General features: G+C 45.2%; 1 protein-coding gene across 1 annotated transcript in view; it reads left to right on the forward strand.

Moving 5' to 3' along the window:
* Positions 1 to 24345, forward strand: part of HHATL (hedgehog acyltransferase like) — a 360457-nt gene that overhangs the window by 251467 nt on the left and 84645 nt on the right. The window contains exons 5-6 of the mRNA XM_069647763.1: positions 8103 to 8297; positions 17648 to 17857. Coding sequence (XP_069503864.1) covers positions 8103 to 8297; positions 17648 to 17857 — 405 coding nt within the window. The remainder of the gene's footprint in view (positions 1 to 8102; positions 8298 to 17647; positions 17858 to 24345) is intronic.

Raw genomic sequence — 24345 nt, forward strand, 5'->3', positions numbered from 1 at the left:
AGATCGCTCGTAAAAGAAGCGTTCCTTTTACCAGAATATGCGCATGCGTGAAGATATTGTTTACTCCTAAAATGGAAGTGCACATGAACAAGGAATTGAGTTAAAAAATGAAACTGGCTTGGGCGCATGCGTAAAGGAATAGTTTTCCACTCTTCTTAATATGAATTGCTCAAACATGAAAGGAGAAATTCCTCAGTTCCGGAGACTAATCCTTGAAGAGGCAGCCCAGTGAAGATCACGCGCCAGGTTAGAATGTTAGTAAATTAAACATAACGCCTCGGAGTCGCGTGGCTACCACACTGTCACTTGCGCAGACAGTGTAAGATTTCTAACGCTAGTCCGACGCTAAGAAAAGCACTGTTACCGACAAAAGGTACAGTACTCAATAAACTTTTATACGGCCGAAAAAACACACGACGCTAAAATGAATAACAGACCTCCACACTCCAACTTGCCAGATGCAAAAAATAATGTGACGCAGTTCAATTAATTTAAATACAGTTCTAGAAGTGCAAAAATAAATTCTTGAAAGAACAAAAAGAACTACTATATAAACAAAAACTAAGAAAAACAGGAACAAGTTAATTAATAGTTTTGATATTTAACTCCTGCTTGATAATCATAAAATTCCATAAAAAATAATGAAATCACTTAGCTTGCTTCTTTCTTTCACCGGAACGTTTTCTAAGTTTCTTTTTAAATCTCCAACACTTTCCTGGTCCAAATAACTAATATTAGGCACAAGGGCCTAACCAAGGTTTTCTAAAACTTAAGAGCTTCAAACATAAGACCTTCCAGCTGGGCTTCTGACAATGAAAGGCGGTTTAGAATGTTCCAACAATGCCTTTCTTTTACTTCTGGCCAATCACTGATCCTTTTGGAATTCTCCATTTTGACTTGGGAAGCTCTCCACACTCTGCACAGAAAGTTAAGGCCCAAACCATACTTTATGTTAATCATATCCTCATTCCACCTCATTCATCCAAATCCCACGAAACCTGACACACGCCAGTGAAGTAACTGGTCGTCTACGCGCCCCTGCGCTCGATGCAGGATGGAGAGCTCATCTTTCCAAACCATCAGGTGAGATTAAGAGGGAACATCAGGAGTGGTCAGTGGGCAGACAACGGGAGTGGAAGGTGGGTTAACGCTCAAATTACGGGAGGTTAATCCCCTTTCTCCTTTGCAGAAAGATATTCATACGAGCCGACAAACAAAGTTAAGTGGGTCTGTCCAGTCAGTCATCTCGGCTCTACGTGGCACCAGGCCAGTCCAGATCGATGCCCCCGTGGGAATCAGGTGAGCGTAACATGCAGTCCCAAGAGAGCACCTGCGCCGAGACTGAGAGGATCCCGATGGACCCACACCAGGGCCTCCGTTAACTCTCACATGAACATGTTCAACCTCTACACTCCAACGCACAACACATAGGCCAACTATGTCACTCGCCCACAGAAATCTAAAGATCCCCCCTCAGACTTCAAACAACACAACACTACATACCACACCATCCCAGCACGTCCAGGACATAAGGCGCCCCTCTGGAAACAAATGCCAGTTAAGTAACCTCTAGAAACACCCGCTGACACAGCTCGGGTGCCTCCAGCCGACACACATCAGCACACACAGAAGGAAAGCTATCTAGCGTTCTCCCTCTCCTTCCACTAGCATAACCTGTCCGCCTCTCTTTCAGATCTGCCAAAATGCCTGGGGACCAAACGAATGGCAGTTGCGCATTATATAAATCCCAGTAACATAACATAACCTTACATGACTTTGCATAATATAACTAAACATATTTCTCAGGACGCAGATCTAGGCCCACTCCCAGACAGGGATCTACAATTTGAGCCAATATCCTGGCTCCATTCCATCAGGGAAAACATCAAGGCCGCGTGGGTTAGAGGCAGGTGAGACATACGTCTCACGACTCACTCGTGTTGGGAGCTGCACATACAACGTTTCGGAGTGTATGAAATATTACAATCAGTAATTGTGCCACTGCTCCACAAGAATCAGCTAACTGAGGGGTCAGTACCCCTCATGTACATTTTGTAGTTCTGCATTGATGGGAATTCATGACGTATTTACAATTCCCGCTGCGCACGTTGTTGGCATGACAGGCACATCTCAGGAATCGACGGGCTAAGCTGTGTAGGGAACTCCTATTTAAGTTTCTGCCTGGTGTCTGCTCGAATCCCTGAGTTTAAAAGCTTAAAGACAAAAAAATATTGAGCCACAGATATGGGTTATCAAAAAACATGACATTACCAAAAAAAAACTTTAAAAAAAAAAAGAAATTGACAACTCCAGTAGACTAACGAGTAAGGTATGTGCCACTGAAGGTAATGGATAGTAAAAATGTGACAGTGGACAAGAGGCCGAGTGGTGAGAGGCAGTTTGACAGTTGATAATACAGGGGGTCTGGCCCATACCATTTCAGTGGCGGTGGAGGGGGAACCAGAGAGTGTCCCCTTGAATAGTGTGGTGTCACGTGCCCTTGATGTAAAGGGTCACGTGACACGGAAGGAATAAAGGAATCACCGGAACTGGCGTAATAACGCCAGTCCGGGTTTAAGCACCATACGATGGAGTTGCGTCTTTCTTGCGCTGCGGCCCACCCTCGCGCAACGTCATCGGGCAGGCCCGCCCGCACTCCCCAGCTGCTGCGGGGGCCCATCAGCTAACATCACACTGGCGACGAAGCCCGTTTCGGACCCAACGCGGATCCGCGCCTCCTCCACACGCGGAGCTGCGCAGCAACACCCTCACCGGCGCCACACCTCCGACACGGCCACACGTCGCAGACATCAACCTTGCGACATCACGTGGCTGTGTACAACACCAGCACGTGTCGGCTGAAGCCACGCCGATGCTCAGGATTGGGGCTCTGCAGCTCTCACACGCTGCATGGATAAAACGTTGCATCTCTTGGAGAAGTCTGTTGGTGTCAAAGCAGGTACGGCACAGCTACACAGCTTAACACGTGCCATTGGCATAGTCCCCTACGGTGTTGAGGAGATACCTCTAGCACCGCCACCCACAGACTGCGCCCTAAATCTGGAAGGAGCACACGGAAAACCGACATGTCCAGCCCAAGCACCAGCCCCATAAGGACTAGCACAAGTTCATCCTCCAGGAGGAGCCTCTCCAATGAGCATCCCGACCCAGCACAAACAACACTCATGCCGCCGTTCGACCCATTCACCACAGGAGCTGCTATGAGGTGGGAAATCTGGCTACAACAATTTGAAATGCATCTCGACGCCAGAGACATCACCGTGCCGAAAAAGATGCGCACTTTCCTCCTACTCAACATCGGAGCAGCAGCTCTGCGCCTCTTCAACGCCACACCGAACCGCGGTAACGAAGACAACTATGACGCAGCGAGAACAGCACTCACCAATATGTTCAAACCTGATCTCAACCCAGACTATGAACGTTTCCACTTTTGCATGGCGAGGCAACGGGAGAAAGAGACAGTGGACAAATTTCACGCTCGCCTTTGTGAAATGGAAGTAGGCTGCGAGTTCCCAGACGAAGAATTCGCCATCCGTCTCCAGATCATCAACGGGATATCCTCTGAAAAATTGAGAAGAGCCATACTATCTGAAAGGAACATACGCCTGTCACGCATCCTCGAGATGGCCCGCCTCCGCGAACAAACGGAAGACCAGGTAGCGATAATGGAAGCAGCAATCCAAAGACTGCCGCTGGACAACCCTGGACCCGCAGAAGACGTGGCGGCCATCTCCAGACACCAGAACATTCACACAAAGCAGGGTCAGAGGCCCCACCCATCACAGAGGCAAGACAAGAGCTGCAGATGGTGCGGAGGCCCGTGGCACAAAGGTGAGTCCTGCCCCGCATGGGGATCCACGTGCAGAAAATGCAATCGCCTCAACCACTATGCCGCTGTCTGCCTGAACCCGCCTGACAAAGACTCGGCCCCACGCCCGACACAAGAACGCCGGAAAAAGTTTGCACCCAGAGAATCCTCCCACCAACAAGCACGTAAAGGAAAGGCCAGAGCCGTCGATGAGTCCCAAAGGTCCCCAGACACGAGCGACAGCGATAGCAGCACATCCCCCAAAAGGAGAGACAAAGGAAGACGGAAAAAGGGAAGCAGACAAGTACATCGTATACACCTAATATCAGCGGTAGAACCGCATCGGTCACGACAGAGGAAGAGACCATCGTGCACAGTTCTCTCCAACGGAGAACCACTAAAAGTGGTCATTGACACTGGCGCAACAGTGAACGTCATGCCAGTGGCAGCATTCAACAGACTTAACCCGAAACCCAACCTTCACCAGAAGAAGGTCAGGCTATATGCCTACGGATGTAAGAAACCCCTCCCCGTGCTAGGGTCTTTCAAGTCAGACTTTACCCACGAGAACACCAACTGCCGTGCACGCATCTATGTAGTGGATGCCGGCTGCGAGACGCTACTGAGCTGCAAAACGGCAGAGAAGCTGAAGCTAATACATTTCGCTTTCGGCCTCCAACACGACGAACTGAACAACCTACTAAGACGACACAGAAAGCTGTTCCAGGGCATCGGGTGCCTCAAGGGGAGAACCATCAAGCTTCATATAGACCCCACCATCGAACCGAAGGCAGTTCGACACAGACGGATTCCATTCCACCTGAGAGGCGCAGTAGAAAAGGAACTGGCCAAGCTCGAAGATGGAGGAACCATTGAGAGAACATCCGGACCGACTCCGTGGGTCTCGCCCATGGTAGTAGCCCAAAAACCCAAACAGCCTAACGCAGTAAGAATATGTATAGACATGAGGCTTCCCAACGCAGCTATTGGGAGGGAATGCCATGTAACCCCCACGATTGACGAGTTCACCATAGACCTCACCGGGGCAACAGTCTTCAGTAAACTTGACCTCAGATCAGGCTATCACCAGCTAAGACTATCCAAAGAGTCAAGATACATTACCACATTTTCTTCTCATCTCGGCCTGATGAGGTACAAACAGCTCAATTTTGGGATATCATCTGCCGCAGAAGTGTTCCAACACGAAATCCGCAAGGTCATCACGGGATTAGAAGGAACCACCAACATCAGTGATGACATCCTCGTATACGCCTCGAACAAAAGTGAGCACCATCGACGACTAGCGACAGTCCTGAAAAGGCTCGAAGAAGCAGGCCTGACACTCAACGCAGAAAAGTGCGAATTCAGCAAAAGTGAACTATGCTTCTTTGGCTACATTTTGAGCGCAGAAGGCGTGTCCCCTGACCCGTCTAAAGTGTGAGACATAAAGGACTCCAAAGCACCACAATCAGCCTCAGATGTGAGAAGCTTCATGGGGATGGCAACCTACTGCGCACGCTTCATTCCTGACCTCGCTAGCATCGCGAGCCCACTCAGGGAATTAACAAAGAAAGACCAGAAGTGGGAATGGACCGCGACTCATCAACAAGCATTTCAACAAATTAAAGACACTCTATCTGCCTCCACCACCATGGCCTTCTTCAACATAGAAAAGCAGACTGAACTCCTCGTTGATGCCAGCCCAGTTGGCCTGGGGGCAGTGTTAACCCAAACGGACAATGAAGGTAAAGTGTTCCCCATCGCGTTTGCCAGTAGAGCACTCACAAAACCCGAACAGAACTATGCACACATAGAGAAGGAGGCCCTGGCCATCTTGTGTGGATGCCGCCACTTCAAAGTGTATCTGCTGGGCAAGCAGGCGAAAGTCTTCTCTGATCATAAACCCCTAATCCCGATCTTCCGAGGCTCTGCCCCCCACCCGCCTGCACGCATAGAGAAATGGATGCTGCAGCTACAGCCGTACAACATCGAGGTGGAGTATCGCCCAGGATCGGACAACCCGGCGGACTACCTGTCCCGCCACCCGAGGCGGGCTACTGACAGCGAACAACACCATGCGAAGGAAACCGATGAGCATGTCTGTCACGTAGTTGCCTGCGCAAGACCGCGAGCCCTGACACTGAATGAAGTAGTGCGTGAGACAGAGGAGGACACCATCTTGCAGCACACGACCGCCGCTATCCAATCCGGGAATTGGAAGAACTATCTCATGTCAATAGCCCAACGCACAGCATCGGCACAGGTCAAACTCAGAGCGCTGTTCGGGATCAGACATGAACTCTCAATAGCCCCAGAAGGAGTGCTGTTAAAAGGGCACCAAATCATATTGCCAGAGTCTCTGGAGGAAAGAGGTCTCGGGTTAGCCCACAGTGGCCACCAAGGCATCGTAAAATCAACGGCATACCTCAAATCCAGGATGTGGATGCCGAACATGCAACAAAGAGTAGTAGAGCTAGTAGAGTCCTGCGCGGCCTGCCAAGCATCCAGGAGGCCTGAAAACCCTGAACCGATTAGCAGTGTCCCAAGAAGCTGCAAACGCTGGGACGCAGTCAGCATGGACCACTGCACTATCGCCGGCGAAGGTTACCTGCTCGTGATAATCGATGAGTTTAGCAGATATCCTGAAGTAGAGCACGTGGCATCCACTAACGCCGAAACCACCATCCTCGCGCTGGAGAAGATGTTTGCCACACATGGAATTCCGAGGAAAGTAAAAAGCGACAACGGGCCATCCTTTACCAGTCAGGAGCTACGCGAATACTTCAAAGAAGTGAACGTCAAGCACCAGCGAATCACCCCGGGATGGCCCCAGGCAAATGGAGACGCTGAACGATTCATGGGGTCGCTCAATAAAGTCATCGGATTGCCAAGGAGCAGGGGCACCCGTGGTTGAAGACAGTATATCGGTTCTTGAGAACGCACAGGCAAACCCCGCACTCAGCCACCGGGATCAGCCCCGCAGCCCTCATGTTTGGGGTACCCATACAAGCGGAGCTTCCCATACACCCCCACCGGACAGCCCCGGAACCTGACATCCCAGCAATAGACGCAAGGCGGCTGAGGCGAAATGAACAAGAAAGCGTCGCCAGATGAGCCTGCCACAGAGAACTGACCCCAGGAGACACTGTCATTGTCAGGAACCGAGCACCGCCCAAGAAAATGTCCCTCAATTTCGAGGTTTGACCGTGGACAGTCAGTACCACCAACCATAGCATGGTCACCGCCACCCGAGGAGGAGAGACAGTAACAAGGAACGTGTCGCACTTCAGGAAAGTACCCCCAGAAATGTGGGAAGAACCTTCAACGCCTCCGAGAGGGGGAGAAGGAGGAGCGCCGCATACACCTCAAGAACCGACACCACCGGGTAGTCTGGCCACACCAAGAAATTCAGACAGACCACACCTGCAAGATGAGAGAACCGAAGCAGAGATCACCAAGGAGGACATACCCAGAGAAGGAAGCACCCGCTACCGTCTGAGAGAAAAGCCCAAACCGTCGTCCCGCCTCCAGGGATATGTAGTGGACGGAGTCTACCTTCAGAAACCCACGCCAAGATGAACTCTGAAGGCAGTAAGCAAGAGCAGATGCATTGCAAATGTGTGTCAGTTTATATGTTATATCAGTTCAAAATGTTTGTTGTTGACAGAAGTGTAAATACCTCCAAGTTGGGGAGGAATGTGGTGTCACGTGCCCTTGACGTAAAGGGTCACGTGACACGGAAAGAATAAAGGAATCACCGGAACTGGCGTAATAACGCCAGTCCGGGTTTAAGCACCATACGAGGGAGTCGCGTCTTTCTTGCGCTGCGGCCCACCCTCGCGCAGCGCCATCGGGCAGGCCGCCCGCGCTCCCCAGCTGCTGCGGGGGCCCATCAGCTAACATCACAAATAGCAAGAGATTCCAAGTGATTGAAACAATTGAAACAAATAAAAACAGCTATTAAGGTTTATAAACTAATGCTATTTTTTCCGAAAAACGTGGTTGATATGTCAGTAATACAATTATTCATGAATCACGATTTTAACATGTACGAGAAAGTACAAATTTGGGAGGAAGAGGAGCTAGGAGAGTGATAGAGTTGCCAGATAAAAAGACCCAGACTGCAGAAGGGTGTCCTTCATGCCCCAAGTCTCCACTGGCAACCCTAAAACAGAAAGAGGAAACTGGGAAGGGGAAGGGTGTTGTGAGATAAATGAATCTTTCTTGACACGGAAGTAGTAGTCTTTCTTTTGTTTCCTCTGTGCCTCGACAGCTCCGGTCCTGGGTGTACATGATCTACGGGATTCTGTGTATCCTGGGAATCATGGGAAATTCCTTCCTGATGCTGGTCCTTTCCCACTGCCTGATCCTCTACACAGTCTCGCTGGTGAAGAAGAAATGGCTGTGCTTTGCCGCAGGGATAGTCAGCTTGGCCACTTTCAAACTGGAGCCCTTCAGCACCTGGCAGGTATGTTCTTAATGTGTTTTTAGATATTTCGGAAACATATGCTTGCACTATTTTATTTTGCACGTGTTGCATACAACAATTACCTTGTCCAGGCGGATTGTATGCAGTAATTTACAGCACATGGGGAATTAAGAAGGTTGCTCAAAGAGTTGCATATAACTCACAAATCAAAGGTTTTAATTCTGGTGGCCCTAATCATCCTTTGAAGATTGATAACATTACTACTAGGATAATGAAGACAAGCGTCTCTACCCCAGCCCCCCTCCTTTCAGCTATGTATCCCACACTCCATAGGTGCAGCGCTGCACTGCTTTCTTTCTAGGTTTGCCATATACAAGTCACATACACGCATTGTCACATACATTTTCTAAGCACTAAGAAAGCTTTGGGTTTGTGCAATGCACTGCATAAATCAGCCGTTTTCATGTGGATCCATCTTATGCTGTTTTTTTTAAATTCTAGTTCTTTAGGATTTTGGTTTTACTCTTTCTGTTTATGTGCGTATCCCCACATTACCCAGAGGGATGTCATTTCACCAAAATACCAGGCTTAGCGGAAATGACATCACACAACCCCTGACCTCCGATGACATCACAGGAAGTGATGCCATTTGACCCCACCCCAAGTGACATCACAGGAAGTGATGCAACACACCCTTTCACCCCTTAAGAAAACAGGAAGTGGTATCACATTGCATTATTCCTAAGTGCACTACGAAAAATATGGTTACAATATCACTGTAATGTGATACACATTTCATACAAGAATGGATCACCATATGTATCGTTAATATCAGTATGTATAGGCCCATATTACCAAATTACTGTGAATGCAAGCAGACGTCCAAGGCCAAATGATAATAATGTGTTATTATATAGCACTTACGCTTAAGCGCTTCATATAGAACAAATATACATACAATATCACCCAACCTGTGTTGGTACTCATTTAACAACCTCAGAAGGATGAAAGACTGAGTTGGCCTGGCCGGGATTCAGCCTGCAGATCACAATCACATTGCAGCAGCGAGCGCTCAACCCACTGAGCTATCTTACCGGCTATAGCTATCTTACCAGCTCTAGTAAAATTAGCTATTACATGGCTGAATGTTCTCAAAGTCATAAAGCTAATTGCACTCTGTAGTGGATACCATTAAACTGGTAACTGAGATTTAACAGCAGGCCAATTCATCCGCAGGTCTGGTGCAAAGTTGGCCACATGTTAAGCCTGCGTGGATCTACTTTTCAGGCTTCAGAGGTTGGCAAAATACATACCAGTAGGAGGGTTCATAGCTGTGTATTAAAGAATTTAGAGTAGCGCACTCACACGACATCCCATACTCTGGGCACTCGTTACCTCATACATGCCAACAAACATCCTGAACAGCATGCCAGGGAGATAGGAAAGATAGGCACATTACAAAAAAGCATTAATTGTGGCACAATGAAATAAAGGGACACTTTATTCGCTATGGTCAAACATTTCTACACTGTACACAAGCTTTAAGGCACAAGGATTTTGTCAAGTGACCGAGGACACCAAGATAAAATGTCTTGTGATGATCGTAACAGAGACAACCGCAGAAAAAACATGCTGTAAAGCAAAATACATAGCCCGAAATGTATCCTTATTCTACTCTAAAATGCTTTTGGATGTTTTTGTCTGCATTGTGAATTTGTGGTGTTTAAGAAGAGACTAAATCAGTGTCCCACCACTGAAGTGTGCTTGAAATAAACCTTTAATGAGTCTAGCAATTATTGTATAGAATTCCAGAAAGACAGATTATTTGTTATTCCTATTCTTTCTTATTTAGGGTCACTGCTCAAAGTGTTACACTTGTGGAACCCTCTGTTTTTTTAAGAGGCTTGAACAAGAAAGCCAGCCACTCCAGAAACATGGCACTGGCCACAGCTCAGGAGCTTCAATTTTGTACTGTAAATATTTTTTTTAATAATTTGTTTAGGGGTACCAAGGGAGACCTCAATGGTCTCAGGTGCGACTGATTATCTGTCTTGGCTTCCCGCTTCCCACCCCCTCTAACTCACCTGTTCCCCATTTACGTTTTGTGGCAAATTAGAAATTGGATTTTCGAAATACCGTTTGAGAATCAGGAAATTTATGCTCATTCTTACAACAAAAATGCCATAACCCCTACTCCTATTTCTGATCAGTGGAGTGAGAATATTGCAAGAAATAAAACAAATAAAAGTGAACTGTACCCTCATTCTAGTCAGGCAGCAAGTTTATAAATGCTGAGGACGAGTATGCATAATAGCCCAGCAGTTAAGGGGTTAAGATGCTTGTTTGAATTTTGGTGTTCGTTATGGGTAAGCACACTCAAATAGATACCGTCATCCATGGTTGGACCAAATATACTGTGACCCATTTTAACAAATTGCAATTCATAATTTTACAAAAATCTGGGTAGTACATAGGGACACATTTAATATTTATTCGCAAAGGGGGAATGGCTCCCAGCCAATCAGATAGCTGGAAACGCGTGCAAGAACACAGCGTACCGCCCGCATTTCCAGCCACCCGAGGTCCTTCCCCGGGTGCCGCCATCTTGAATGTGTGGAGGCAACAGGGAGCCCTGGCATTCCTTCCTGCTTGCAACTGCCGCCACAATAGAACTAGAAACAAGACTAAGTCCCTTTTCTATTTAGTATGGCATTGGCCATACTGGTATTTTTTACTGGTAGATTGGGCTCGCCCAATCTGCCTGTCTCCCGATAAAAAAAAAACTGTTTTCGCCCTAGATGAATCCTTGGGTGCGAATGGCAATCACCCCTGGTTAGGAGGGCATACAGGGCCGGTAACGCTCCACTAATGGAAGGGCACTCAGCCGATCAGATGGTTGGAAACACGGGCGAAAAACACACAGTGTAACGCCTGTGTTTTTCAGCTACCCAGGGCCCTTCCCGTGTGCTGCCATCTTGAATGAGGAGAGGCAACAGGGAGATTCTCTATGTTGCCTCCCCATTCCCACACCTTCCCCCTTACTTAGGCTCAGGCTGGTGGGCCGTTACCATTCCTGTACAGGAATTCATAATTTAGGGGGGTGGTTGCTCCATTAATACTGGCTTAGGCATAATGTACTAAGTCATCCCATAATGGCCCACAGAACCTTCCCACACATCACCTTAATGGCCATACGGCAGACTGCTCCTGCCTTGATCACATTGCTTGCTCGGGGCTTAAGATGCAGGACAGCTCATGTGGTGAACAGTAAAGACAACAGATGCACCCTGTTCTTCTGAGGTAATCCGGGCTTCAGATGTTCCCCTCTTACATCTTCTGGATCTAAAATTTGTTGCCATTGTAGCACAAACGAAATCAGGAAGAAATGCTGAAAAGCGGTGCCCACAGAAGGCTGGTAGACTAGACACACAGCTAGACGCACAGCACATCACGCATACCTGGCATGTGGATACCCTTCGTCAGCCCTGCTGGACTTTTAATTTCATTCATCAGTTGGGAAATCTCCCAGCAACCCCTTGAGCCAATATTCCTTCATGCCTGTGCATGGTACATATTAAATGGACCATGAATAACTGTTGAGTGCTATTAATATAGAAATCGATTTGCAGTCACACCAGGGTATCGCTGGCTAGTCACACCAATTTTGGTGTGCACTAACACTGACCAATAATTGTGTGTTCCTTTGCATGGTACGAAAGACAATGTCAGCAGTCCTGATATAGCTGAAAGGAAATTTGCACCTTGGCTTTTTTACCAGTTTTTTGGGGTCATAAGAGTAGATTCTTTTCACACTTAAAATATGGCGACGGCAGGAGTACCTCAGTCAAAGGGCCCGGGCTCTGGGCCCAGTTTTGTTATAAAGTGCTCTGAGCAAGTGATTACACGTATGATTGAATGCGTGACGTTGCATCATCTGATGTTAGGAATGCTTGTTTCTTGGTGGTGGGGTCCAGACCGGACGGAGTAGCGGGAGTTATTTGAAAGCCCACGTTAAGAGACAAGGTAGCATCGGAAACGTAGATGGTTAGAAGGTGAAGCTCAAAGAGGCGCTTATTCCATGCTTGGGCAGCTGAAACCGAAAAGCAACACGGGCTGGCCCAGTAAAGGGGAACACATGGCGACACAGAAACGAGATTCTTTGGAAGAACAAAGCGAGCCCAAGGTACTTGTGGAAAATACTAGAAAATAAAAGAAAATATTCTGAAGTGAATGAGAAGCCCTGGGAAGGAGTGCAACATGTGGGTAATGTCAGAATATTTAGGGGTATTAAAAATAAGGCACGCTGCTTTATTTTGCTTGAGCTCATAGCTTTGGAGACTGTAGGAAGGGCGACCAGGATAGAGTGCATTACCAACCTCCAGCCGTGATTGGATGATGGCAGTGGCAGCAGAAATGCAGGTGGATTCAGTGAGAAAACCGAGGAGCTGCTGTGCGAAGGCAGGAAAAGCATCCGGATTTATCCGAATTGACTTGGAGAACCAGAGAACGGAATGAATCAAGTTTCAAGCCAATGTTCTTACCACCAGGGGCAGGAAAAGGGGCCGCGCGGAGAGATGGAGACACGTGATTGCACCACAGGTAGAGAGGGCCACTAACCACCATGACCTCTGTCTTGTCAGCATAAAGATTAATGGAGTTTTAAGTCCTCCATTTGGCAATTCATCTAGAGTTTTTAGTGAGTTGAATAATGAGCTTTGTTATCAGTGTATGAGGGAAAGGAAAACCACAAAGCTTGATAAGGGAAGCAAGCGACAGAATGTTAAAAAGAATAAGAGAGGGAAGAACCTAGGAGAACTCCACAGGATAGTGCACTGAAGGAGGACTTAAATGAGAAGGAGATACCACTTGTAGGTTGTCAGTAAGAAATGATGATCAACATTCCAGAGCGGAGCCTTGGACTCCAAAAGTGACCGGGAGACTGGTCAGTAGAATTAAAAGCTGCAGATAAGTCGAGCAGAACAATAGCTAGCAGCGATGGGACTGGTTCAGAAGCCTGTTTGGAGACAGTGTAAAATGGAATGCGACTGAAGAAAGGGTTGGAGTTAAGAGTTAACGGACGATCTTAAGGTTTTGAAAAGAAAGAAGAAAGAGAGAGGACAGAATTTGGTAGGAGTCAAGCGAGAGTTTTTGGAAGAGGGAAGCTGTGAGGGCTAGCAAGAACAACAAACCCAGTAGCCAGAAGGAGTTTAGGAGAGTAAGGAGCGTAGGCACAATGACAGAAGAACATGTTGGACATTTGTCAAGAGGGGATCCAGATTTAGTGAGGGTATTGTGATAGTCGAGAAGGGAGAGTGAGGCGGAGCCAAGCTACAGAGATGAGAGGAACGGTCACCCTGAAGGGTGACAGAGAGTCTGGTGTTGGTGGTCTCGGGAGGAATATTAGCCCTGATGGTGAGGACCTTTTTCAAGAAAGAAGGAATTAAGACGCCAGCAGCAGCCCAGTGGAGCAAGCGATAGCAAGAAAAAAAGAAGAGTAAGAGAGCTCATTAAAGATGGTGATTTTTTTTTGTTTTTGTTTGTCGGCCACCATTTTCAGACTGGAAGAAAAGTGAAATCTTTTGGTGGTTTTTTGTTTTTTATATTTCTTAAGTTGAAAGCTAGATGGTGCTTTGCTTGCCAAGGACTTTAGTGATCCAAGTTTGAAAATGGCAGTGGCGCTATTGTGTGAGGAAAATGTAGGGACGTAGTGAGAGGGATTAGTCATTCAATATATTTTATTTCAGTAGTTTGCCATCACAGTACATTTAAAACAATTCTCATACAGTATCAGAGCAAATACGCATGACATAATCATTGAACAGCATATGATTTAAAACAATAAAAAAACAATATACATTATTAGAGCCAGAAAAGATTAACATAATATACACATAATAGTGAGTTAAATATTGCATAGTGAGAGGTATTACCAATACAATCTCAGACTCACTTCATGTCTTCAAAGCCAGATTATCAGTTTCATAGGAGAACCAAAGACATATTAAAAACCCCATAACGTGCTAGTGCTTAACTATTTCATGAAACATATGGAATATAGATAACACACTGCCACTCCATAGTTTCAGGTATACAAATAATAATCTACCAATAATATTCATAGTATCAATACAAAGCAGTATTATGTTACATCACTAATTCCTGAGTTATGCCATAGGGGTTGTCGCAGATCTAAATAAGTAATGTAAGCAATTGACTAGAGCTAAGACCATGGCACTGTGAATTAAGGAAGGATATGTCTAATTATTGATCTCAGTCATGTAATTTTCTCCTGGAAACCCAAGCACAAAAGATATAATTTGGGATGGCATGTACAAATACTGCTTCATCCATTCTTTTACATTCCATCACAGCTAAAGTTGTATAGTGGATATTGGCTTCATTAAGTACGCGCCGTAGATAGTACCTCTGCAATCTGATATTCCTAGGGCAAAGCAACAAGAAATCAACAACCGTCTCTCTTGAACCCAGACATTTTGGGCAAGAGTCTCAAGTGGTCAAACCCCATTGATTTAATGCGTTTTGCCAAAGGTAAGATACCACACCTAAACTTAAAATAACATGTTTGTGTTACTTTTGGCCTTATATAGTCAAGATATGGTTTATAACCCAAGGATGATTTGCAATCCCAGCATGATGTGAGAATTGGTGAACTCTAGCTCTTAATTATAATCTCTTCAAAGCTCTATTTCGCGCTTCCCACAAGGGTGCCATTTTCAACTCACTGCTGATTTCTTCTTGATTGGACCACTAAATATCATAACCTATGTTACATGATAGATTTTTAACATGATTACACCAGGGAAAAGATTTCTCACCCTCTAGACTCAACACGTCTTGTGATGCTTCCCTATTTTTATATATTTTCGGGAGCGGTGCATAAGCCAATCCATTATAACACAGGTTTAAGAGCAGTCCCCCAACCAATAAAATGAAGGCCTGTCTCTTCGTGCAAATAGATTGTTGAAGTGCTCTTTGGTAAATGCAACATAATTTTTTAGGAAATAATTGTTTGTGATTTCTAGGGTTTTAACAATACTATGCCACCCAAATCCATGCACCATTTATGGTGCAGCTTCTATTGCTTGCAATTCATAGATATTAAGGTCCGGCTTGACTGCACCTTCTGCATGTTCTGTAATGTAATTGTATCTGCACTACATATACTTAGTGTTATATTAGACCTATCCACCTGTATGGCCCATTTGCCTGTGTCTTTAAATTTGATCCCCAAGTAGTAAAATTAATTTGACGGTACTATTAACGGCACTATCACCAATTTGTAAACTTACCTTGATTTGCTTCTTCATTACTGGCTTAAATACCATTGTTTTGGTTTTAGATTTATTAACCAATAGGCCCTCATTTTCACAGACGGCAACAAATACATCCAACTGCTTTTTTTTTTTAGCCCTGCCAGCGTCAAGGAGATCAATACTGCATCATCTGCGAACAGAAGGGTAGGATATGCACTGCCTAGTAGCCGGGTGTCGGTTAAAACCATCTGGAGGATCGCTATAACAACATTGCTATAGAGGCTAAACAGGGTCCGTGCCAAAACACAGCCCCTGTCGAAACCTTTCTTCATCTAATAGTGGCAGTTGTTGCCCCTCCTAGGCCTCATATTACAGAAGCCTCATTATGTGAGGAAAATATTTTATTGTGCTGAACAGGGAATGAGGAATATCAATACTAATCAATCTATCCCATAGTTCTGGGCAGGGAAGTTCATCAAAGGCTCTCTGCAAGTCTACGAATGCCATATATAATTCAGTTTGATTAGGGTGACATCTTTCTGAATCTGGAGATTTAACCTATGGGAGGGATCATTGCAGGATATTGGAAGATAACTTTTTCCATAGCCGAGCATGGGTTTTAGCTGATGGAAAGAGATGAGGTTGTAGAGGAGGAAAGCAGAGAAAAAGCGACCGTAATGTTGTTCGTCTAGGTAAAGGGGACAGAGATCATAGCCGAGACGAGATGAGAGACGGGCAGCCAAAGATGTGGTCCAAGGTGCATCCGGCAACATAAGTGAGCCCAGAAATGAGCTATGGGAGTCCAAAAATTGAAAGGTTGTTAATAAGAGAACTAGCAGAAGAGAGGCAAGTGCAATCTTCTTAAACATAAAAGTCACAAAGGACCAGAGTGTAAGTAACAGGGAGAGCGGGTTGGGCTAAAGCACAGAGAAGCAGGGATCAGGTGGTGGAGGGCGCCATACACAAACTAGGAGGAAAATGGGGGCATTGGGAAAAGTCAGCTGGATAGTGAGGATCTTGCAAGATTTGATCATTGGAAAAGGAAAAGTGCAAAGAGAAGGAGCATTCCTAAAAATTATACCAACTCTGCCACTGCAGGCATCAGGGGGGTTGAGGCGGTGAATGTGATAGTCGTGGGGAAGTGTGCCAATGATAGCATGTTCCGATGACTCGAGCCTTACCCAGTGCTTGTGAATGGAATGGAAGTTAATGAGAGCGGCAGTAGAGGAGAAGAAGTGGGGAAACGGGGGGAAATGAGGGCATAGGTAGAAAAGGGAGAGATCATTTTAGTGGGCAAGAGAGAAGTACATTACAAAGTAAAACTGAGGCCAGAAGGCACATAAGGAAACAAAATGCTAGCTGAAAGAAGTCATAGTTAAAATAAATACGTAAAATAAGAGTGACAGACAATTAAAAGGAGGGGCTAGTGACAGACTAAAGCTCAAGAGACTTCCACTTCAGGTAGAGGTAGAGGTTGTGGGATGAATGTGGAGCAGTCCAATGACATTGAAGCGACTTCACCAAGGAGAACGCAATATGCATTTAAACACAATAAGCCTCCTTCATGAAAGATTTCCATGACATGTTTGATTGGAGAACAGGAAATATAACTTGCCTTTCCTGAATTGATTTCTTATGTTAAAGTAGAGTTTCTTTGCCCACTGAAAGTTTGATTTTGGTCATGAGGGGTTAAGATGATGTGCATGAATGATTCCTTATACTGTGAAGGCTTAAGCTTGTATGTCTTCTGGATTATGTGGCCTTTTGCTGCTTTGTGGGACAATCCAACAAGGATAACCGTGTACAAACACTGCATCAAGATCAGCACTACTGTCGAAACCAATTCATCACAATCTCTGGGCCCCGGTGGGTGGCTGACTCTGTTTTAGGCCGTATGCAGAGCACCAGTGTCTTCACCTAATTTAGGGTTGGGAAATGGCTTTTGCAGAGAGTCCTACCTTATGAGAGGTGCTCAGCTCAGGCATGAGAGGGGAGACCTTGCTCATCACCACTCTTCAGCTGTGTCACAATTGTGTTATTACATGAGTGCAAGAGAAGCCAATGATCCTGATGCGCACTGACTTATACCACACATACACTTTTCTTGTGTTCCAGACGGACATCGTCACAGGAACATTTGACCTTCAAGACATCCTGTTTTGCGGGGGCAGCGGGTTCACCATCATGCGCTGCATGAGCTTTGCCCTGGAGAATTGCGACAAGAAAGAGGGCAACTATTCTCCCCTGGAGCTTCTGAAGTACAACTTCTACCTCCCATTTTTTTTCTTTGGACCCATTATGACCTTCGACCGATTCCATGTACAGGTGAGTTCATACATTTTGTGGTTTTTGGCACTCTTTATTTGTTCAACAAAACTGCATATTCCTGTGGTGTTGGGGAGTGGGTGGGACCTGCGGTCTTTTGATTCTGCTGATGCCTGAACTGCAACCCCTGCCAGCTGTAGCTAGCATGGTCGAAAGTGAGGAATCATGGGAGAAGTCCAAAACATCTGGAATGCCCAGGCTGCAGACCCCTGATAAGGTATGGAAATACAACAAAATATATTAGGATAATCAATCTGTTGTATATAAAGATTGTAACATTGTGTACCATTTCTAGAGGCAGCATACAATAACATTCAATGCTTACCAAGCAGTGTTTTATTCAATGGAGTTATGTATTGGGCCTCTTGAAAACTTGCCACTTCTATGTTCAGAAGAAGGCCCGACAAAGGTAGGGAAAGGTACAACATAGAATGGTGCTGCAAGATATGGCAACCATTCTCTGTAGCACTACTGCATCCTCAGTTACCATACATGTGGGAAGTTACATCACCATTCCAAAGGTGTTTGAACCAGCCTAATCACTGCAGAAAGTAGATTGGTATAAAATATGACAATTAGCACTATGAGTAAGGTAATAACTACTTTTAAAATACAATCTAATTATGGTTTGGTAGCACTTGGGATATGTAACACGTGGGTACATCGAAAGCGGCTTACTAATAATTAGGTCCTTAGTCTTTGCATGCTTTCTTTAGTTCTTCCTGCCTGAGCTTGAGAGCCAGGTCGTTCCATACTTTAGGGCCTTTGGTGGTTAGGTGGTCTCCCGTGGCAGAGTCTTTTGGGGCTTATTGGGTGCAACAGGTATTCTGTGGAAGGTCTGAGTTTCCTCCATGGTGCATATATGGAAATTCCACAGATAAAGTAATTTGGACCTTTGTTCCCTAAAAATACAATGTCGTGAGATATACTATATTAATGAATGATGGGAGGACATTGGTTCAATGAATAGACAGGCAGTGGGGGATGGGGATACATATAGCACTGTTGCGATATGAGACTTGTTCAATTTTAGAGGAAGAAATAGAAGAGGGAATAACAGAGAGAGAAAAAGAACATGTAGAGAACTGACGTGTGGATTTTTGGTGATCGTAAGATCAGTTGTATACATTGGCGGAGGGATAGCAATGTGAACGGGTTTGCCAGGCAGCATCAGAAACGTTGATATTATGACATCCAAGAGAGCTGTTCAGGGTGCAAAACCCAAATGAGGTTGAGGAAAACTAAGAAGGTTGAAAAAACAGGGGCTTAAAAAAGGAAAATGCTGGTGTGAGGAGAATAAATGTTTTATGAGGACAAGAAGAAGGGAGTGACAGAAGCACCTTTTAAAGGGACAATGGTGGTTAAGAAGAGATATTACTGCTGTACAAGAGAAGCATTATTGGGCAGAGTTTATGGGTCATAAGCAGACGGTAGTGGCTTTGTCCATAAGAAAAATAAAGAGCTACTTCAACCCATCAAGGTTCATGCTTTGATTATTTATTGAGATGGTGAAAAAGAACATCTTGGCAGCAGTAGGTGAAGACAGAAGGGAAGAGACAAAGGCAATTGGATGAACTCGCTGGTCTCTGAAACGAGCATCACAAATTGGGGAGCACCTGATTATCAGACCTAGGAAATAAGTCCTAATATGGTGCAGGGAATCGGGGAAGGCTGATGGGAGGAAAAAGAATCTGGGTACCCTTCGCAAAAAAGTAAATCACAACCCCACAAAAATACATAATGTGGCTCGGTGTAGGGAAGGGTAGACGGAAAGGAGAGAAAATAGCACAGCATTGATCATACTTTAATGTTTGGTCATTCATCTGTGTCCGTTTTTGCCTTTTGCGGTTCACAGCCTATCCTGTTGTGTTTTGAGAAGCGTCTGCTCAGTTGTAATCCTATGTCTGTCTTGTATGGTGGTTGATTTATTGTTATGCTTTCTTATTGGAGTATTTAAAATGTTCACTGTGGATTTTTGATCCTTGACAGATTTAAATTTTGTACCCAAAGTTTTCAAAAGATACTAATGAAAATATATGGCTACCAATGGTGTTGTTTACTCACCCAGAGATGCCTATTTGAAGTTGTGCTACATCATTAGCCTGAAGGTTTCACATCACATACAAAATCCCCAAATAATCCTCATGCTACACATTTTCTTTAAAAGTTCAACAGTGAAAATGACTTGCTTGCAAAACAATCCAAATAAAACAACTACTAAAGATGAAAAACGAAGTTAAAAAAAAGTTAGCCTCACCCATGGTTTAGTAGAGCCTTGTTGCTCCATACATAGTGAACATGTATATATTCACCATACAAGAAAGCAGTTGTTTCCAAATATGTGTGTTGCCCTGAGAATCTTGGTTAGACTTCCAATTGTTCTGTGGTTGCACCCTTGCTCTCTCTCCTGCACTCTTGTACTCTCTCACAGCCTCAACTCAACAAAACAATGTGTCCCCAAAATGTTGGTAAAAATAAACATGTGTGCAGCAACATATCATTTTGAAGCTACAAAATTACTTATTCCATGCTGCAGTATTCTGGATAGATACCATGCCCCCACGCTTTTCCTCCATGACCTACTGGGAGTGGACACAGTCTCTAAGGCGGCATTGCTGGAGCTGGCTAAAACGCCCATGGAGGGATACATGGAGGCCTTGTTAACCATCCCTCGCAGGGGTGTGAAGGTATCATCTTTGCTTTTTCCCAACAACCCAAGAAGACAACATGTCTTGCCTTACTCTCCTATTGAATGTAAGGTTCTCCTTTTGTAATGGAAATGACAGTGTTGCTTATTGCTGTCCATATTGTATCTATCTCTGTCACAGAGGGCCTCAACAACACCCAAACTCTTGAAGACAGTTCAAGTCTCCCCCCACCCTCTCTCTCACTCTGGCTCTCTCTCTCTCTCTCTTTCTCTCTCATCTCCAATCTCCTCGTCTCTCACGTCCCTAGCCCAGACATCACTAAACCCTGGGATCACTAGAGATCTCTAACCCTTCCTGTCGAACAGCTGACTGGCTGGTTGTGATGGCTTAAAGGCAAACACTGTGTCTAGCTGTCTCCCTCTGGGAATTCCTAGATTGATCCTATCCAGGGGTCCCACAAGTGTAGCATTAGATTTTAATAGTGAAATAGGTGCCTTCCACTTGTTCTTCCCTCTGATGCCCTTGCATTCCTCACCCCGATCTTCTCTCTGTCGCCCCTTCCCTTCCTCCCACCCTCTCACTTTTTCGCCCTCTCTCCCTCTTCCTTTTCTGTCCCTCTGATGTTCTCTCACTGCTCACTACTCATGACTTCTATTCCCCTCTCTACTACTCTCTCTTCTCCACTTTACTTCTAAAGATGCATAATAACTATTGTGTTCAAAATAACTAAAATACATAGTGACTTTTAAGTACCAGGTGACTATTGTGGATTGTATGACTATTCTGCATTGTATCTGCCATGAAACCTGACTACCCCCTCTCCAAGGCCCTGTCCCAAGCCCTGACTTGTAAGGATTCCTTCTGTGAAACCTTGCTACTAACTGTGGAGCATGAACATCATTAGCCGCCTCCCGAGAATGTTCTTCAGGACCGAAAGCCTTCCAATCGATTAAATATTGAAACCTCCCCCGACCCTCCTCGAGTCAAGTATAGACCTAACCTCAAATTCCTCTGAAAGATCCTCAAGGGTGACTGGGTTCAGATGGGTACCTAATCTAGTACCCTCTTGCACAGGTTTTAGCTGACTCACATGGAAATTAGGATGTTCTTTAAGATTAGCAGGTAATTTTAATCTGACAGCTGCAGGATTAATAACCCCTTCCACTTTAAAAGGACCCACAAAAAGCAGGCTGAATTTCTTCTTTCCCTTAATTCTCAAGTGCCTCGTAGATAACATACCCTGTCTCCAACACTATAGACAGGACTGGGTTTTCATTTTTCATCCGCAAATCTCTTGTAACTAGCCTTGTTCACTTGAAGTGCCTTAACTGCCCGCTCTAAATTCTCTCTCATGGCTTGTAACCTTTCTTCTACTGCTGGTTTGACAACCAACTCTCCAACCTGCTCTCTTAACAATCGTGGATGGAACCCTCGACTACAAAAGAAAGGGGACATGGATTTTGAATCCTTCATTGAATTATTGTAAGCAAACTCTGCTACACAAATAAAGTCCACCTAACTTTCTCCAGTTTACAAATAGCATTCCAAATACTTTTCCAATTCCTGGTTCACATGTTCTATCTGACCATTAGTTTCTGGATCATATCCGAAGTTAACTTCACTTCTACCCCCAAACTCTTGCAAAAGGCCGTCCAAAACTTTGACGCAAACTATGACCCTCTATCTGAGATCACTTGAATAGGTACCCCATGCAGCTGGACAATGCCTTGAGAAAAGCTCTGCGCCAAATGTTCAGCCATGACCTCCCCTTTTATTGGAATAAAATGTCCCTCCTTAGTAAGACCACCACCAAAACCACGTAACATGTTTGGTCTTTAGGGTGATCTGCAATGAAATCCATAGAAATCGTGTGCAATGGATGAGAAAAAATAGGAAGTGGTTCCAACAGTCCAACTGGTCTCCGCACAAGAGCATTTGCTTGTGCACACACCACACAAGTCATTACAAAATATAAAGTATCCACATGCATTGGATTCCACCAAAAAACCCTTCTAACCAATTTCAGAGTCTTCTGAAACCAGGGTGTCCAGTCAAAACCGACTTGTGACATTCCTTCAAAACCTTCTCTCGAAGTTTCTCAGAAGGAAGGAATAGTTTTGTATCCAGATAAGGCAACGCTTCCTTAATCTTTCTGGCTGCGTCTTGCCGCACCGAACACTGCATCTGCTCTTGTGTCATGCTTTCTTGAATTTCTTTGAAAAGAGCCTCATCTCCATGAGTTATAGCCAAAATAAAATGTTCCCAAAGCTATCAAAGGTTGTGGGTTTAATTCCTTTTCTTGCTCACAACCTGGAAACTGGCGAGACAAGGTTTCAGCTTTCCCATTTAATCTCCCCGACTTGTTGAACATCACCACAAAGTCATAGTCAACAAAGAACAATGACCATCTCAGCTGTCTCGGAGTTAATGTTTTGGCTGACTTCAAAAAGAGTAGATTTTAATGGTCTGTGAATACTGTTACAGTGTGCCTTGCACCCTTAAGATAGTGACCCCAATCTTCAAAAGCTGATTTAATAGCCAGAAGCTTTGTGGTCCATGATTGGATAATATGCAACAGGATGCAACTGGCCAGTAATGTCATGTCTTTGGGATAAAACCACCCCCATGGCAAGGTTTAAGGCGTCAGCTTTCACAAAAAACAGCTTAGAAGAATCTGGGTGAAGCCAAATTGGCCCTGAGATAAATCGACCCTTGCGAGTCTGAAACACATCCTCTGTCTCCATACTCCAGACAAACCTTCCTCTCTTCTTGAGAAGTCTTGTGATCGGGGGGGGGAGGGATTATTTGGGAGAAGCCTTCAATAAATCTCTGGTAGACATTTGAAAAGCCTAAGAAACTCTGCACCTACTTCACTTTAGTTGGAGAAGGCCAGTGCATAGCCTGAACCTTCTTAGAGCAAATTTCCAGTACCTTGGGTTAAACCACAAACCTCAGAAACTCCACTGTCTCAGGGTGCAATAGATTTTTCTCCAACTCCGCAACTAAGTGATTCTCCCTCAGTTTCTGAAGTACTAATCTGACATGAACTCGATGTTGTTCGAGATCCTGAGAGTAACAGAGAAACCTTGGACACCCTCGTGAGAGATCGTCACCTCCGAAGGGCCTTGAAGGTTGCGCAAGGAAGCCCAGCCAAAGAGAAGAGACAAACTTCTTTTGTGTTTCAAGGATACCAGCCGCCCTCGTGGTTGAACGGCAGGGTTGGGAGGTGCAGCAGCAGTTGCGGTATCAGCCTTGACTTCAGGATCAAAGCCGCGAAAGACGAAAAAGAATTAACACAGCCTGTGAGTTGATGAAAGCAATGAAAGTCCAGTCTGTGTTAAATTAAACTTGGCGGCAACAGTATCCAACAAATGAAGGTTGCGCATGTGCCGATAAGACGCGAGAGAAAGCAAAGCTTTGTAAGGAACTGTAAGATAAAGATATAAAGTAGCAAAGTGATCCGGCGCAAGAAGATTGCCCAATCAACAGTCTCTGTGAAATGTCTGATGCCGTAGAAGTGGCGGGCAAAGAAACTGAGATGCAAGAGTTGAAATGTTGTTGGGTTTGATCCCGGCAGAGGGAAACCTGGATGTGAGTGGTGTCTTTGAACTGTTAGGCTTGATCCCGGCAGAGAGAAACCTGGATGTTAGAGATATATTTGAACTTTGAAATAAGTACTGTCCTCAAAACTACATTTCCTAAGAGGCCTTGGTGTAGGAGAGAAAAAGTGACATTTGAGGAATGACGGTCGAAGTGGTCATGCCGAGGTAAGAGCAAAAGCCTCGCAGTTTTTAAAGTCTTCGACAGTGGAAGGAGAGTGAAAGGAGGCTTGAGCCCAAT

This window comes from Ambystoma mexicanum, chromosome 2q (genome assembly GCF_040938575.1).
Source record: "Ambystoma mexicanum isolate Mex_15411 chromosome 2q, UKY_AmexF1_1, whole genome shotgun sequence".
Lineage (NCBI taxonomy): Eukaryota > Metazoa > Chordata > Amphibia > Caudata > Ambystomatidae > Ambystoma > Ambystoma mexicanum.